The sequence below is a fragment of the Aquarana catesbeiana genome, linkage group LG05, assembly GCF_042186555.1.
Source record: "Aquarana catesbeiana isolate 2022-GZ linkage group LG05, ASM4218655v1, whole genome shotgun sequence".
NCBI lineage: Eukaryota > Metazoa > Chordata > Amphibia > Anura > Ranidae > Aquarana > Aquarana catesbeiana.
In genome coordinates this window covers 154,518,162-154,534,467 of record NC_133328.1, presented here as the reverse complement: position 1 = coordinate 154,534,467, position 16,306 = coordinate 154,518,162, and the positions used below count along the sequence as shown (strand labels likewise).

Here is a 16,306-nt window from a genome sequence, read left to right as displayed (position 1 = left end):
TTTTCACTCTGTAATATTGCAGCCATTTGCTAAAAAAATTTAAGTTCATTTTTTTTCCTCATTAATGTACACACTGCACCCCATATTGACAGAAAAACAGAGAATTGTTGACATTTTTGCAGATTTATTTAAAAAAGAAAAACTGAAATATCACATGGTCCTAAGTATTCAGACCCTTTGCTCAGTATTTAGTAAAAGCACCCTTTTGATCTAATACAGCCATGAGTCTTTTTGGGAAAGATGCAACAAGTTTTTCACACCTGGATTTGAGGATCCTCTGCCATTCCTCCTTGTAGATCCTCTCCAGTTCTGTCAGTTTGGATGGTAAATATTGGTGGACAGCCATTTTTAGGTCTTTCCAGAGATGCTCAATTGGATTTAAGTCAGGGCTCTGGCTGGGCCATTCAAGAACAGTCACAGAGTTGTGAAGCCACTCCTTCGTTATTTTAGCTGTGTGCTTAGGGCCACTGTCTTGTTGGAAGGTAACCATTGGCCCAGTCTGAGGTCCTGAGCACTCTGGAGAAGGTTTTCATCCAGGATATCCCTGTACTTGGCCACATTCATCTTTCCCTCGATTGCAACCAGTTGTCCTGTCCCTGCAGCTGAAAAACACCCCCACAGCATGATGCTGCCACCACCATGCTTCACTGTTGGGACTGTATTGGACAGGTGATGAGCAGTGCCTGGTTTTCTCCACACATACCGCTTAGAATTAAGGCCAAAAAGTTCTATCTTGGTCTCATCAGACCAGAAAATCTTATTTCTCACCATCTTGGAGTCCTTCAGGTGTTTTTTAGCAAACTCCATGCAGGCTTTCATGTGTCTTGCACTGAGGAGAGGCTTCCGTTGGGCCACAATGCCATAAAGCCCCGACTGGTGGAGGGCTGCAGTGATGGTTGACTTTCTACAACTTTCTCCCATCTCCCGACTGCATCTCTGGAGCTCAGCCACAGTGATCTTAGGGTTCTTCTTTACCTCTCTCACCAAGGCTCTTCATCCCCGATAGCTCAGTTTGGCCGGACGGCCAGCTCTAGGAAGGGTTCTGGTCGACCCAAATGTCTTCCATTTAAGGATTATGGAGGCCACTGTTCTCTTAGGAACCTTAAGTGCAGCAGAATTTTTTTGTAACCTTGGCCAGATCTGTGCCTTGCCACAATTCTGTCTCTGAGCTCTTCAGGCAGTTCCTTTGACCTCATGATTCTCATTTGCACTGACATGCACTGTGAGCTGTAAGGTCTTGTATAGACAGGTGTGTGGCTTTCCTAATCAAGTCCAATCAGTATAATCCAACACAGCTGGATTCAAATGAAGGTGTAGAACCATCTCAAGGATGATCAGAAGAAATGGACAGCACCTGAGTTAAATATATGAGTGTCACAGCAGAGGGTCTGAATACTTAGGACCATGTGATATTTCAGTTTTTCTTTTTTAATAAATTTGCAAAAATGTCAACAATTCTGTGTTTTTCTGTCATAATGGGGTGCTTTGTGTTCATTAATGAGGAAAAAAATGAACTTATATGATTTTAGCAAATGGCTGCAATATAACAAAGAGTGAAAAATGTATGGGGGTCTGAATACTTTCTCCCCACTGTATGTGTAATTTATGCTCCAAGAACGCCTGATGGCGCTCCCTGCATGTTGGGCCTCTGTATGTGGCCAGGCTGTGTAAAAGTCTCACACTAGTGGTATCACCAAACTCAGGAGGATTATTAGAATGTGTTTTGGGGTGTAATTTGTGCTATGCATATGCTGTGTGTGAGAAATAACCTGCTAATATAACAATTTTGTGAAAAAAAAAAAAGAAAAAAAAATCTTGATTTTGCAAAGAATTGTGGGAAAAAATTGCAACTTCAAAAAACTCACCATCCCCATAACTAAATACCTTTGAATGTCTACTTTTCAAAAAGGGGTCATTTGGGGGTCTCAAGAAATGAGACAGTCCATCAGTGCATCAGGTGTGATCAATTTTCAGAGATTGGCACCATAGCTTGTGGACTCTATAACTTTCACAAAGACCAAATAATATACACTGATTTGAGTTATTTTTACCAAAGATATATAGCAGTATAAATTTTGACCAAAATATATGAAGAAAAATTACTAATTTGCAAAATTCTATAACAAAAACGAAGAAAAATGCATTTTTTTTACAGAATTTTCGGTCTTTCTCCTTTTATAGTGCAAAAGATAAAAAACCCAGCGGTGATTAAATACAACCAAAAGAAAACTCTATTTGTGTGAAAAAAGTACAAAAAATTCATATAGGTACAGTGTTGCATGACTGAGTAATTGTCATTCAAAATATGAGCGCACCGAAAGCTGAAAATTGGTCTGGTTAGGAAGGGGGTTAAAGTGCCCAGTGGGTAAGTGGTTAAGGGTTTATAAACCCTTGTGTTTTTTTCCACCTTAATGCATCCTATGCATTAGGGTGAAAAAACTTCTGGCCCCCCATTTTACTTACCTGAGCCCCGTATTTCCCTCTGTGGAGACGTGCTCTCCCTCTCTGCAAGGGATCCCGGCTCTTGATTGGATAGATTTATAGCAGTGCAAACATTGGCTCCTGCTGCTGTCAATCAAATCCAATGACGTGGGTGCTATGGACGCAAATGCTGGACTCGGGAGTGCGCCCGCACGGCAACTTCCGGGAGAGTGCTTCTCCTAGGGGATTATCTGATGCGAGGAGGAGCCGTGAGAGCCGCTGAGGGACCCCAGAAGTGGATGATCAGGGCCACTCTGTGCAAAACGAGCTGCACAGGAAGGTTTACAATCACTTTAATAAAAACTGCCAGCCTAAGTGCCAGTTTACACAATAATAACCCCTAGCATTAGTGCCATTTTCTGAAGTTATATCCACCCAGCATCAGTGCCAGTTTAGGAAATAATAACCTCTACCATAAAGGGCAATTTTCATAATAATAACCGAAAAAAAATCAGTGCCAGTTTACACAATAACAACCCCCAGCATCAATGCCTGTTTCTGCAATAATAACCCCCAGCATCAGTGCCAGTTTTTGCAATAATAAACCCCAGCATCAGTCCCAGTTTCTGCAATAACCCCCAGCATCAGTGCCAGTTTCTGCAATAATAACCCCCAGCATCAGTGCCAGTTTCTGCAATAATAACCCCCAGAATCATTGCCAGTTTCTGCAATAATAACCCCCAGCATCAGTGTCGGTTTCTGCAACAACCCTCAGCATCATAGCCAGTTTCTGCAACAATGATCACCAGCAACGGTGCAAGCTTACGTAATAACCCTCAGCATTGATGGCATGTGAACTAGCTGGCATGGTTAACTCTTTGGCAGGGGGAGTTTAAAGGATAACTTCACCGCTTAAAAAATAAATAAACACACATCTTTTGCAGGTAAAAAAAAATGTGCATTTATTTTTTTTACTAGTAACCTGAAAAGCCTTGCCCCCACGATCAGCAGATCACTGGTGACATGCAGGACTCCTGCAGACTTGTCAGTGTATCTGTCTGCTGGTACCTTGTGATAGGAAAAGACAATGAACTACCTAAAGTGTTTAACAGCGCCCTGGTAGTTCATTGAGAACTACAAGCCGACAGCTGCAAAGACTGTCAGTACTTGTAGTTTCCCATTAACAGAACTCTGAGAACTAATTCACTGACATACTGATTAAGTGCAAAAAACCCTAATAATAAAATATTTTACCCCTACTGGGTATTGTGCCCAAAAATGCAGTGCTGTATTGGGCACAATACCCAGTAGGGGTAAAATATTTTATCATTCATTTTTGTTTTTTGAAAACCATAGGGGATATACGGTGGCTGGCCTATTTTTTTTTTGGTTTGCCAGTGTGCCCATATCCTGTATAACTAGTTGGCTTAAAAATTCCTACACTCCTGTGCTCCTCAATGCACTTTGAGAAACAGATTTTTATATTATATACAAAAATCTTGTTTTTTTAAATTTTAGCTACAACAGAGTGGGGTTTAGGACCTAATCTGGTATCTACTGCAGTTTGCAAACAGACACTAATCGCAAGCCTGATTTGTTGTTGACGGCTCATCATAAGCAAGCTTGGTGTTTCTGAAGCCAGCTCTCTGTTTGTGAGCCACACTTCAGAGCCATGACAAAAACATTCCGCCGGTGATTGCGCATGATGCCAAAAAACTGCTGATAGAAATACTGTTATCTCCTGTAATCCATTTAAAATTTTAAAGGCAAATTTCCTGAGTAACAGCAGACTGCCATTAGTCAAAAAACTTCTCCTGTACCCCTCTCTAATTTAGATCTCCTCTGTTACTGGATTGAACTTTCCATCTGGACCACTGTCTTTTAGGTGCATGTCAATCACTTTTTTTTTTTATTTAAAACTGCATAAAGAGAATAAAGAAACAATTTCTGGATGATTAGTTGGTTCTCACAGATATCTGCCATTTGTGAATCAGCTAGACTTGTGCCAGACTGCAAAGATGCTAAATTAAAATTATTCTCTGAAAATTGCAAGTTGGATAGCACAAATATGCCATCACCCTCTGTTGGCATTAACCATCTTGTCTATGTGCATATAGCATGTCACATTACAAATAAGTAAAAAAAAAAAAAAAAAAAAAAGCACAATGTGGATAATGTGTTATAGTATTTATTTTACATACATGTGTAAGGCACTTTAAACAATAGCAAGTGTAAAGATATCTTATATATATATATATATGTATATATATATATATATATATATATATATATATATATATATATATATATATATACACACACACAGTATACAGTTCACATTCCTATGTTTTATAGTATACATTTAACACAGTTTCCAATACCCCTTGCATTTATCAAAAATGATCAAAAATATATTCAAAATAATATAATGTGGTATTCTTTTTAATTTCTTTGGCAAATAATGACAGTCAGAAAATAACAAAAAAAAATCACTATTTCATTATCTAAAATGCATAGTTAAATTTGTGCTTTATTCAAAAAAGCTGATTTTTACCCTAGTAATGCACGGTGTGAAATGTACATGAACCTCTGGGCAAAGATTTACAAATACACACATGCATTATAGCAAACTGGGCAACATGGAATCTAAGCTGGCAGGAATTGTTCATGTTTATGAAGAGATTTCCTCCCTCCATTTTAGATATGAATTGGAAAAGTGTCATAAAAAGAAGTCATATGTGGCCATTTAAAAAACATGTTTCTGTAGTTCACTGTGATCTTCTGACCATTACAATGTTTTGTTTGTATTAATTGTATTCTGTACATTATTTTTAATTAGAAAACCAATATATTTATTTTGTGCCAAAAAATGTGAGTGTGGCAGGGATAGAACATTTAATGGCTTAGCCCCTAAGAAGCTGAGGTACTAACCCTCATTTTAGCTTACATTTGATCACTGCTGTCAAACTGATGTCTGAGGGTTTGCACACATAATGCCTTTTCCTGCTGTTTTGTACTAGATTTTTAGTAAATTCTTGCCAGAAAAAAAAAACCAAGGGAATAACAAATAGGTGCACATACAACCTGGTGCAGCTGTGCATAGCATCCAATCAGCTTATAACTTCAGTTTGTTCAATTAAGCTTTGACAATAAACCTTAGAAGCTGATCCTTACTATGCACAGCTGCCCCAGATTCTGTGTGCACCAGTTTTAGTAAATCCTCCCCAGTATGAAAAAAATATATAAAAATAAAGATGAGGCAGTCATTTGTAAATGGACATAATCATTTAAAATATTATAATTAGCTGAATTATTGATATATACTATATATACTACTAAAGATGCATTGGCCTTTATGCTTGTATAAAATAGAAACTTTACAGTTCTTCAACAAATTACTTCAAAAGCCTTTAAATCGTATATATACCCAGGAACATGGTAGATTGATAGGACTAAAGGAGTTTTTGCGCTTTCTTTTATGTTCACGGGGAGTGACAAGAGTATCTGTATTTCTGGCAAGATAAACAGGTATTTTTGATACTTGCTGAAATTGTCCCTTGAATGGCACTGCATCTAAAGAATGGTAAGCTGCGATTTACTGTAATAGGGCGTACACACGGTCAGACTTTGTTAGGACATTCCGACAACAAAATCCATGGATTTTTTCCGACGGATGTTGGCTCAAACTTGACTTGCATACACACGGTCACACAAAGTTGTCGGAAAATCCGATCGTTCTGAACGATGTGACGTAAAACACGTACGTCGGGACTATAAACGGGGCAGTGGCCAATAGCTTTCATCTCTTTATTTATTCTGAGCATGCGTGGCACTTTGTCCGTCGGATTTGTGTACACACAATCAGAATTTCCGACAACGGATTTTGTTGTCGGAAAATTTTATCTCCTGCTTTCCAACTTTGTGTGTCGGAAAATCTGATGGAAAATGTCCGATGGAGCCCACACGGTCGGAATTTCCGACAACACGCTCCGATCGGACATTTTCCATCGGAAAATCCGACCGTGTGTACGGGCCATAATTTTTTTTTTGCTTTTGGTTTTAGATAAGCTTTAATTACAAAAATGCCATTTTTATGAAGTTTATCTTTAGAACTAAAAAAAATGATCCAAATAAGAAAATAGTTTTCAAGATTAGCTTAACAACTGCATCAAATAAATGAACTGTGTTAGACCGGTACTAAGGGCAATCTGTTGGGGTCCAATATCTATTTGTATAACAAAAAAGAAACACCCTGGTATTCTGGCAGTAGATAACACAGAAGCCTGCTTTTGGCAGTCTGCTCAGCTAATTCAAAGCTGCTTTGGTGGCCTTAATTCTGGCCAAAGACTGGCAGATGCTGAAAATGACAGGTGCTGAGTGACCTGGATAGTTTTAAGCTCACCACACCATAGCTTGTTACTCATCTAGTCACTGAGAAAATTGAAGAATCAGCCCCCACACTAAGGTCTTTTAACAAGCTTACAATTCTCTTTATGTAGTTATAAGCCTTTCTATTGCTCCTTTGAACTTTGCATTGGGCCATAAAATTGGCATGCAACTGGACCATGAACGTCACTGTATGTATTTAGTGCTTATGTAGGAGGATTTACTTCTTGTAAGTGTGCTTTCTACTTCCTAATTAGATGGAGAAATTGCTCATTTCCCTTGGGTTATATAGTGCTCAGGTTAAATAATTGCTGAAAAGGGCTCAAAACAGGTTTCATGACATATAATTTTAACAAACACACTCAAAATAGGGTATTTAGCTTGTGTAACTTAGCTTGCTTCTGTAGTGTACTGTCTGTTCCTTAGCCCCAGCTGTGGAGAAAGGTATTGACCAGAAAGCTGCAGTACATGTAATCACTCAGGAAAACTATGGCTTTAGTTCAGACTCTGCTGTGTCAAGCATTTCCTCAAGTTCACTCCATGTCACTTGGAAGAATTACATATTCATACACATATTCCTACAGCAACACTGCAGTTACAGAAGTTTTTTTAATGACACCTACTCTTAGCCATATACTGTAATCCTTTTAGTATTAGTAAGATGGCTTCATTGGTATCCCTGATGTTACTTGTTTTAATCTGCAGTTAAAACTAGTCTACACAGTTGATGCAAGTACACCATTGCTACTTAGTATTGCCACGCAGTGCCCTTTAACATTTACCTGAAATCCCGCTCTGTAGAAATATAAAACCTGAACAAACAATTGGTTAAAGGAAGATTGCATACAGTTTTTCAATTTCCTGACATCAAGCATTACAAAATAAGCAAACTCAGATCTAGCAACAGTATACAATGAGGGTCCTACCCTCTCAATATGCTGAATCTTTATCAAGAATGGCTTTGTTATGAAAAACAGTATTGCTTTTCTCTTGATAAAATAGAAATCTAACCTGCAGAAAGACATTATCTGTTTTCAAATGACTTTTTAGGGTTTAAACTATTTATTAAAAAATACCTCAATGTAAGGTAACTGTTTAGTTCAGTGAGCCTGAACACATTATAGTCCCTGTGAGACATGCATATTAAAATGAGATATGATTGCTGAAATATATTTTGAAATTAACAAAATCAAGTTGGCCTTTAGAATAACAAACACATATTTTAGACAAAAATCTGTAAACCAGGATGAAATGTTTTAAACCTCTTTAAACTAAACTGTCCCTGCATCTTTGTATATTTGGCTAAAGTATTGGATTTCCACCTTTCAGCTACACTTTTTACTTGAATTTATATCATTGAAATGCTTACCACATTTATACTGTGTGCATTTGATAGAATTGCTTCCATAATCTCTGTATTCAAACATTGCAACAGCTAAACTATATATCAAAGGAAAAAACTTTAGCCCTACGGAATACATAAAGTAAAAGAACAATATATCTGTGCTTTATTGTGCAAAAAACAGATGTCCACATTCCTTTTACTAAAAAAAAAAAATATTTTAAGCACACCCTTGAAACAGATTTCTTGAACAAAAAAAATGTAAACGTAATGTTTGATAAACAGCATTTCCTATGTTTAGAGCTAATCTTATCAGTTTTGGATTTAGAACAACCATATAAAAATGTTGGGTGACTGCTGGGAGGCTAAACTCATGCAGTTATCCTCTGAGGTATGGAAAATATATGACAATATCTCTTGGTCACCCACATACTCTTCAGAAGATTCAGCACTCCAAAGACATAAAGGTACAAGGATGTATAATACAGTAGTTATGGGGGCAAAAAATTAGTACCTTTGTGTGTCCAAAGTCCAAACAAAATGCACTTTGTTAAAATGTTAATGTATTTGAGCGTAAACGAGCTTAGGGTGACAAAAATATACTTGACCTTAGTATATTTGCCAATATTCTTTCAATATTTCTTTAACTTACAAATTTGGTTATCTCATATGTTCTAACAATGTCTCCAAAAAACTGTTTCAAATAGATAGTAGATGTAACAGTTTTGAAATAGAGTTATAACTGTGCATATATAATAACTCCATTACAAGCATTTAAAAGATGACAATCATTTAAGATAAGACAATATATTTGTCTTAGGTCTATATTTGCCTCTTTGTCAGGAGACATAGAACCCTCTTTATAATACATCTAAAAAAACGGTTGGTGTCCGTTGATGATTCTGGATTAGATAGCAAAAAGAGTACAAATGTAATTTTTTATTTTACTCATTGTTTTATAACTGGAGTTAAATTGGGAAAGAACATCAAGAAAAAAACTGCTTATTGATAAATGATGGTCTGTAATATTCAGGAGATTTGATGGCCAGGACTTTAACACCATTGTATTCATTTATATTGGGTTTACTAAATATGCTGACGCAAGCCTTACTACTTTTTCTTTATCTAAATTAACTCATGACAGGACTTTGAAAGCTTAGGAAAAAACAACATTTGCTGAACAAAATAATATATATTCTATAAAACTATAATGCTTGTTATTAAATAATGGTATTTAGTTATTCTTTGAGAGTATATACATACCTATTAAGCTCAGTTATCTGAATTATATTAATTTTAATGTTATATGAATGCAAACCTCACTTCTAATGTAATAAAGGTCACCATTATATTAGTTTTTTAAAATAATGTAATCTTTATATTAGATGTACTTAAATAGATATGATAAAAAAAATGTAAATGTAAAAATGTACATCCTTCGTATTGCATAGATGATTGCAACTGAACTACAGACAAGCTACTTAAATTTCTCAGGGACACTTGTCGCAAAATAGGTCTACCACAATTCTTAGCTCTGTTCAACTGCCATGGCTATTATAAACCAAAGGACATTGTCACTCTCTGTGGATGGATTTTTCAAAACACAGCTCAAAGCTATAATATTGCTCTTAGGATAAAATAATTCCATTTTGTAATAGCTAACATTACAGCCCTTTATGGTTTTACATTAGTGGACTTCCCTATAATGCCATGTTATATTCAAAGAAATGTATGTTTATCATAACAACACCTAAGGCACATAATGTTGCTTTCTTTTATGAAAGTAGCATGCAACAGATATTCCCCCCTTCACCCTCGCCCTATGCTATAGCTTAGTAGGCCTTCTTAAAACCTATAGGTCACATTTATTCACTTTAGCAGAATCAGAAAAGTATAAAAAGCATTTAAAGGCAGGATGAGGTTTTATTCATGACACCCATAAACAAGGAAATATTTAAATGCACTTCATTTTTTTTCAAATTGTCTCCACCTTGTATCTCATTGCTGCATGTGAGTGCATTTGTGTGTAAATCAGTGTACACTCAGAAAGGTATGCCTTGTGCACCCAACTCCTTTCCACATACAATCTTTACAAGATGCATATTTGTTGCCTCAAACATGCAGATCAGTAGAGAGCCAATTTCATTTCAATGTCTTCTGATAATATGAAAAAATACACAGCCCTTTTTAAAATACAACCCAACTGTTATCTCATATTATGATTTTTCCACCTAAACCAGGATAAATGTTCATTCCAAGTATTCACTTGCAAAAAGTAATATTGACAGATTAATAATATATGAAACATACAATACTTTCCATATACATTTTGGAAGACAATTTTTTTGAACCTCATAAAGAGGTGATCTATTAGCATGTGGCCTTACTTGATGTTTCAAGTAGATTACTAGCAGTAAATTCCCAAACTCTTCAATCTAGATTTCAATCCCCATCCTGTGCTGTAATTCTAATAAAAGAGAACATGTACAGTGCTCATATATGGATCCACTTTGACTTAACATGTAAAAAGTTTGGTTCTGATAAAATATAATATTCCTACAATGAAATACAAAAATATGTAACAAGAGCTTATCGTTAGACTTCTGAATAATTTTTTGTGTTCTTTTCATTAATCTTGAATTTTCCTAAGCCCTGTATATTTTCCTGGTAATATACTTTTGGTTTATCAGAGACCATACTTACATACATTAAAGCCAACGTGTAGTTTTATACACAATTTTATAAAGTGCAAGTAAAGTATGGCTATATTAGAAATAACATAAAAATGTCCTGAGAAAACGTATCATCCTATGGCAGCGCCATAGGAGCAGAAGAGGTGACTTCTGGCTAAAGCAATTGGGGTGGTTACTTTAGACCAAACAAATACACCGTGCCTTGCACAGACTCAGAAAAGAGTTTTGTGTCTGTTATCTGTTGGGATTCAGGCGTTACATTCCATAATTGCTTTGGGCCCCCACAGATAAGACCGTTCTTGTGGGAAGCATACATGACATTGCTCCAGCAGCAATTGGGACTTGCCCTTTCAAGTCTCTGGAGTTAAAAGTTCAGTGCATACTTTATGCATATGATTTCCTCCACTGCCCATGTTGCAGTCCTGAATTTCTATTTAAGACAAAGTATTTGCAGTGCATGTTTCACTTGTTTGTGTTTTCTGTACAGTCTTCTGGTATTTTTTCCTCCGAGCAGCTTCTCTCAGAGATTCTGTCGAGATTTTCTAACTCATTAAATCTCTCGTCTACGCATTGGGCAGTGAGCCTGGCCTCTGGGTCATGGTCCCAACATTCTGTTATGGTTTCACATACAAGCTGGATACCCTGGGGAACGATACAGAAATTATTTGGTGTACAACTAAATACAAATATTATATTTTTCTGCATACTGCTTAAAGCTGAACTCTAAATATCCAAATACACAGAAAAAAATATGTGAGAGCTGTTATCCATTCCAAAGGATTTGCATTTCTGTCTATCTAGTCTTGAGATTTGCATAGCCCCTCAAACAGCACAGCTAGGTGGGTTAATTGGTTTCCAGTCTAGCTCCCCCCTTTCCCAGTCTGACTGATGCTGTGCAAGAGATCGCAAGATGCTGATGCCATGTCAAATTCAAGTGCTTATACAAAATTAAATATAAATAATACATTTATAGCTTACATATGGGCAAAATCTAAATTGACATATATGCAGTCTCTCACTAGCATTGACCTTAAAAATATTCCCGTCAGAAGATCAGTTATTTTTCTATTTCCTTTAATAAAGTTAATTATTTCAGTGAAATCAGTCAGCAGCACTGTCTCCCTGTGAACAGGGTCGTTTTAAAAGGACTTTAATAAAAAAGACCAAAAAATTTAACCTAATTCCAGACCATTGAAAAAAAACACTGCCAGTGTTATATGGTTTGTCGTAAGCCCTCTAACTGCCACTTTAGCTGGATATCTTGGCCTGTTACAGAAGTTGAAAACCAATAGATTTACTGACAGGATCAATAGGTAATAAAATTGTCACACCGGGGACTCTGAAAAACAAAAACTACTGTGTTAATGATAGTGACACACTGCATTGTATATGTCATCAATTTCTTCATGTTCATTTAAGGACACATATATTCATAGAATAGTGGATTATTTGGCTGCTTACAGGAGGCTTTGGACACTGGCAAACAAAAAACAGTGATCCCTTTGGGATAACTCCTACCCCCAGAATGCCTCAGTTTTGTAGAAAAGCACTGTCTCTCAATGAACTCCAAGAAAGGGATTATACGTACAAATATCCAATATCCTTTGTCCATTGAGGGGCACAGGATTCATAAACTATTGGGATGTCCAAAAGCCTTCCAAATGAGGGGTGGGTAACAGCCACAAAACACCAACAGGCCCACACAACAAAAAAATGGCATCAGATGTGGCCTGAACATCCATTTGGTAACACAGAGAATTTCTTAAAAGAAGGCCTGGTGGTAGCCTACTGATAATTTTCTAAAGTCTCATCTTAGAACAGGTGAAAAATATGACTGCAGGAATAACTGATTTGTCATCGTAGCAAACTTGTTACACTTGTTATGGATATCAGAAATATTACATTAAAAACAACATAACTAAATAAATACTTGATTAATATGTTTTCTATTACCTGGTGATTCAACCAATTATTGGAAAGTTCAGGTCGACCTCGATCTCTGAGGACATTATCCTTCATACTTTCAACACATGGGTGCTCTCGTACTTTGGTTCCAAATGGAGGTTCATAATCTTTTACTTCTACAAAAAAAAAAATAAAGCAAAAAAAAAAAAATAAAGCAAATTATGTAATATTTAATGTTATTTTTCAAATGTACATAAAACTTTTTTATATGTAATATGTGTTTCCTGAGACTTATAAAAGTTATAATGTTTACTCCCAATCTGAATGCGGATGACCATTGTAAATATGCCACAACAAACAGCAACCTTTATTCTAACCATTAAAACTATGTTAGTATCATGCAGAAGTGGGCTGTACCAAAACAATAAAGTCAGTGCCTGTACTGCATAGGCTGTGCGCACTGTTCACAGCCTTAGGCTGGGTTCACACTGATGTGAATTGGATGCGGGTTTCTCCGTATCCAATTCGTAGGTCAGGAGATTGTGGCCGGCTCTCTATAGAGCCGGTTCACACATCTCTGGAGTGGCTCTGGTGCTAATTGCAGAGGAAATTTGGGCTGAAATCGGACCTGAAATGGTGAATGAGGATGCACCGGACCCCTGTTGTGAGCCACTCCATGGTGTGGTGTGAACCCAGCCTCAATCACCACTAATCTAATAACTAATTCCAGGCTGTGCTTGCAAGCTGCAAATCCACTCTGTCTAAAGTTGATCATGCATGAATAAAATATTATTCTGAGGGTGGCCCTGTCGACACCACCTAGCTCGACAAAATCAATATTTGTAACTCAATTTTGTTGAAGAAGCCAATCAGAAATTATCGGCAGAACAGTATCTGCATCCAATCAGATAAAAACACTAATAATATGAGAAAAAGGATGTCTGGGTGGCTGCACTACTGTACAAATCAGCTTTATTTAGAAACTTTTGTGGGTGGGTTCTTTTCTTTCCCCTTTGTTCTGATTGCCCTGTCAGTTTCACCTGTGGATGGGATACTGACTATTTTATATGAGTGGGTCAGACAGCAGTGGTTGAGACTGCTAGTGTCCTGTGAAACATGTCAGCAGGTTACTGTGCTCCTCCACTGCTATTTCCCTGATGTTTTTACCCTGTTTGGTGATTTTCTAAATTAAGGTGATTTCGAAAGTAGTGTGGCCATCCAGACTTCCTTTTTTCTCTCATCAGCTGTGAGTTGGGCCAGTACCTGTTCAGTGTTATTGTGGCAGTGTGTGGCTGGTGGAACTGGAAGGGTGTTTTCTTTCTTGTTCAGATACAAACACTGTTTCTGGATGTAAAAATACAATAGCCAGAACTGCAAATTTTGTCCATCCACACTGTTTATTATGAACGAGGGGATTAATTAATTTCAGACTACAGTGCTGAATTAGAGAAATCTTACAGTGCATGGCTAGCTCAAGGCTGGGTATCAAACGTTATTATATATCTAATTTGCCTGAACACTTAAGCTGGGTTTACACTGTTGCACTGTCGTAACTCACCCCAACATGCCTTACCGACGTATGTGTGTTGCAGTGACCCTCGACACACAGTAACGCATTACTGTGTTTAGTGGTGCACTGCATTATAAAAAAAAGTACACACAATTTTTGGCATGCACTATTGTGTTTGCATTGATGCATCACAGCTGTGTATACCCAGCCTAAAGGAGCTAAGGTTTATTAACCGCCTGCTGTTCAGAAGCTATATTATATTATATTATATTATAATATATATATATATATATATATATATATATATATATATATATATATATATATATATATATATATATATATATATATATGTGTATAGATAGATAGATAGATAGATAGATAGATAGATAGATAGATAGATAGATTATTATATTATTATGCCAGGATCCTGGCTGCAGCTGCAGATATGATCCTGGTATTGTTTTTTTTTTTTTTAACCAGCATTTGAAAAAAACAGCCCGGAACCACTGTAAGCATTTGGCTGCACAGAGAGAAGATGGAGGAACATCTGTGATGATTTTGTCAGTTACAGGTTACAGTGCTGCGTTTCCCTGGTAGTTACAGCCAGGGAAACATCTGATTAAAAGAGCTCTGTTTGATTGGATGCTTTGAAAGCAGGGGAGATATTGGGGGTCTAATAGACCTCTGATGTCTCAATGAAGAGTACCTGTCACTGTCAAAAGCTATCACATTGTTCAGCCCTTGTGATAGCAATACGGTTAAATGAAAAAAAAAATGTTTTTAAAAATCTAAAAGCACGCTCGGCCCCCTGTGCTTGTACATATATGTGAATGATGATTCACACTACACATGTGAGATATTGCCATGAACTCTGGAGTGAGAGCAATCATTTTAGTGCCATAGATTACGTTTAACTCTAAACTGATAGCCTGTAAAGACTTTTAAAACGTTGCTTATGGACAGTTTTATGCTTAGAATGAACTTTTTGGTTAAGTTCTATTGGCAGATAGCATGTCTAATTTTATTTGTTTTCTTTTTTTAATGCACAATAACAAAATTGTGGAGAATAATACTTGGCTATGTGTTTTACTTCAAATGACAGTTTGGGAGTAGGCAGTTACATTTAAAAAAATACAATGTAAAATTAACAAGGGACACCAACATAGTTGTATCTTTGATCTTAAAAACTACGGGATAATGGTGTTGTGGTAACTTGCCCAAATAAAAATAGCATAATAATATTATTCTTGATACGACTAGAAAAAAAACCTTTGAAAATTTGTTTGCAATAACTTCATCAGTATCACCAGCAAATCAGCTTCATTATTATCCCATTAAAGAAGAAGAAATTGTGCGCTGCATTTCGAGATTTCATAATTTGCCACGTCACGAATGTTAATTCTCCATTACGAACGCTAGTTTACAAGACAGACTGCTTCTGGCTCGTCCTTGCTTCCGAGCATGCGTGTTTGTACTTTGGACTTTTGTCTGACGGACTTGTGTACACATGCTTGGAAGATCCGACAATACACATTTGTCCGCGGAAAATTTTAAAACGTGCTAGCCAGCATTTGTCCACGGAAAATCCGACAACAATTGTCCGATGGAGCATACAAACGGTCAGATTTTCCGCCAACAGCCTGTCATCACACATTTCCCATCGGATAATCCGATCGTGTGTACAAGGTTTTAGTGTTGATGTGCACAGACATTACTAGGGTCACGCATCCAGGGTCCTCCCCAGGAACAAAGGAATTGATGTGAAGATACATTTTTACTGGTATTGTTATTTTACATGTTTTGCAGTACCTGACAAACAAAGGCAGGCCATAGATGATGCTTTATTTTCGTTTAACCAGTAGGTTGAGTAAAAAAAAAAATATTTGATTCACCCATTAAGCAGACTCGGTGTTGATGGGGGAATCCCACCCACAGAGCTTTTGTATTCTGACAGCGGGGAGAGTCCTGTGCCATCAGAATACAATGATCAGTGTGGACAGCTAGAACCGGCAGCACTTATCAAGCAAAAAATTCCAAGAGGCTGGT

At 36.9% G+C, this 16,306-nt stretch overlaps 1 protein-coding gene across 1 annotated transcript in view; it reads right to left on the bottom strand.

Moving 5' to 3' along the window:
- Positions 1–4,593: 4,593 nt before the first annotated feature.
- TGFBR2 (transforming growth factor beta receptor 2) overlaps positions 4,594–16,306 on the bottom strand; it is a 134,672-nt gene continuing 122,959 nt past the window's right edge. The window contains exons 9-10 of the mRNA XM_073630282.1: positions 12,796–12,923; positions 4,594–11,484 (exon numbers count right to left, since the gene is read on the bottom strand). Coding sequence (XP_073486383.1) covers positions 11,305–11,484; positions 12,796–12,923 — 308 coding nt within the window. The 3' untranslated portion in view covers positions 4,594–11,304. The remainder of the gene's footprint in view (positions 11,485–12,795; positions 12,924–16,306) is intronic.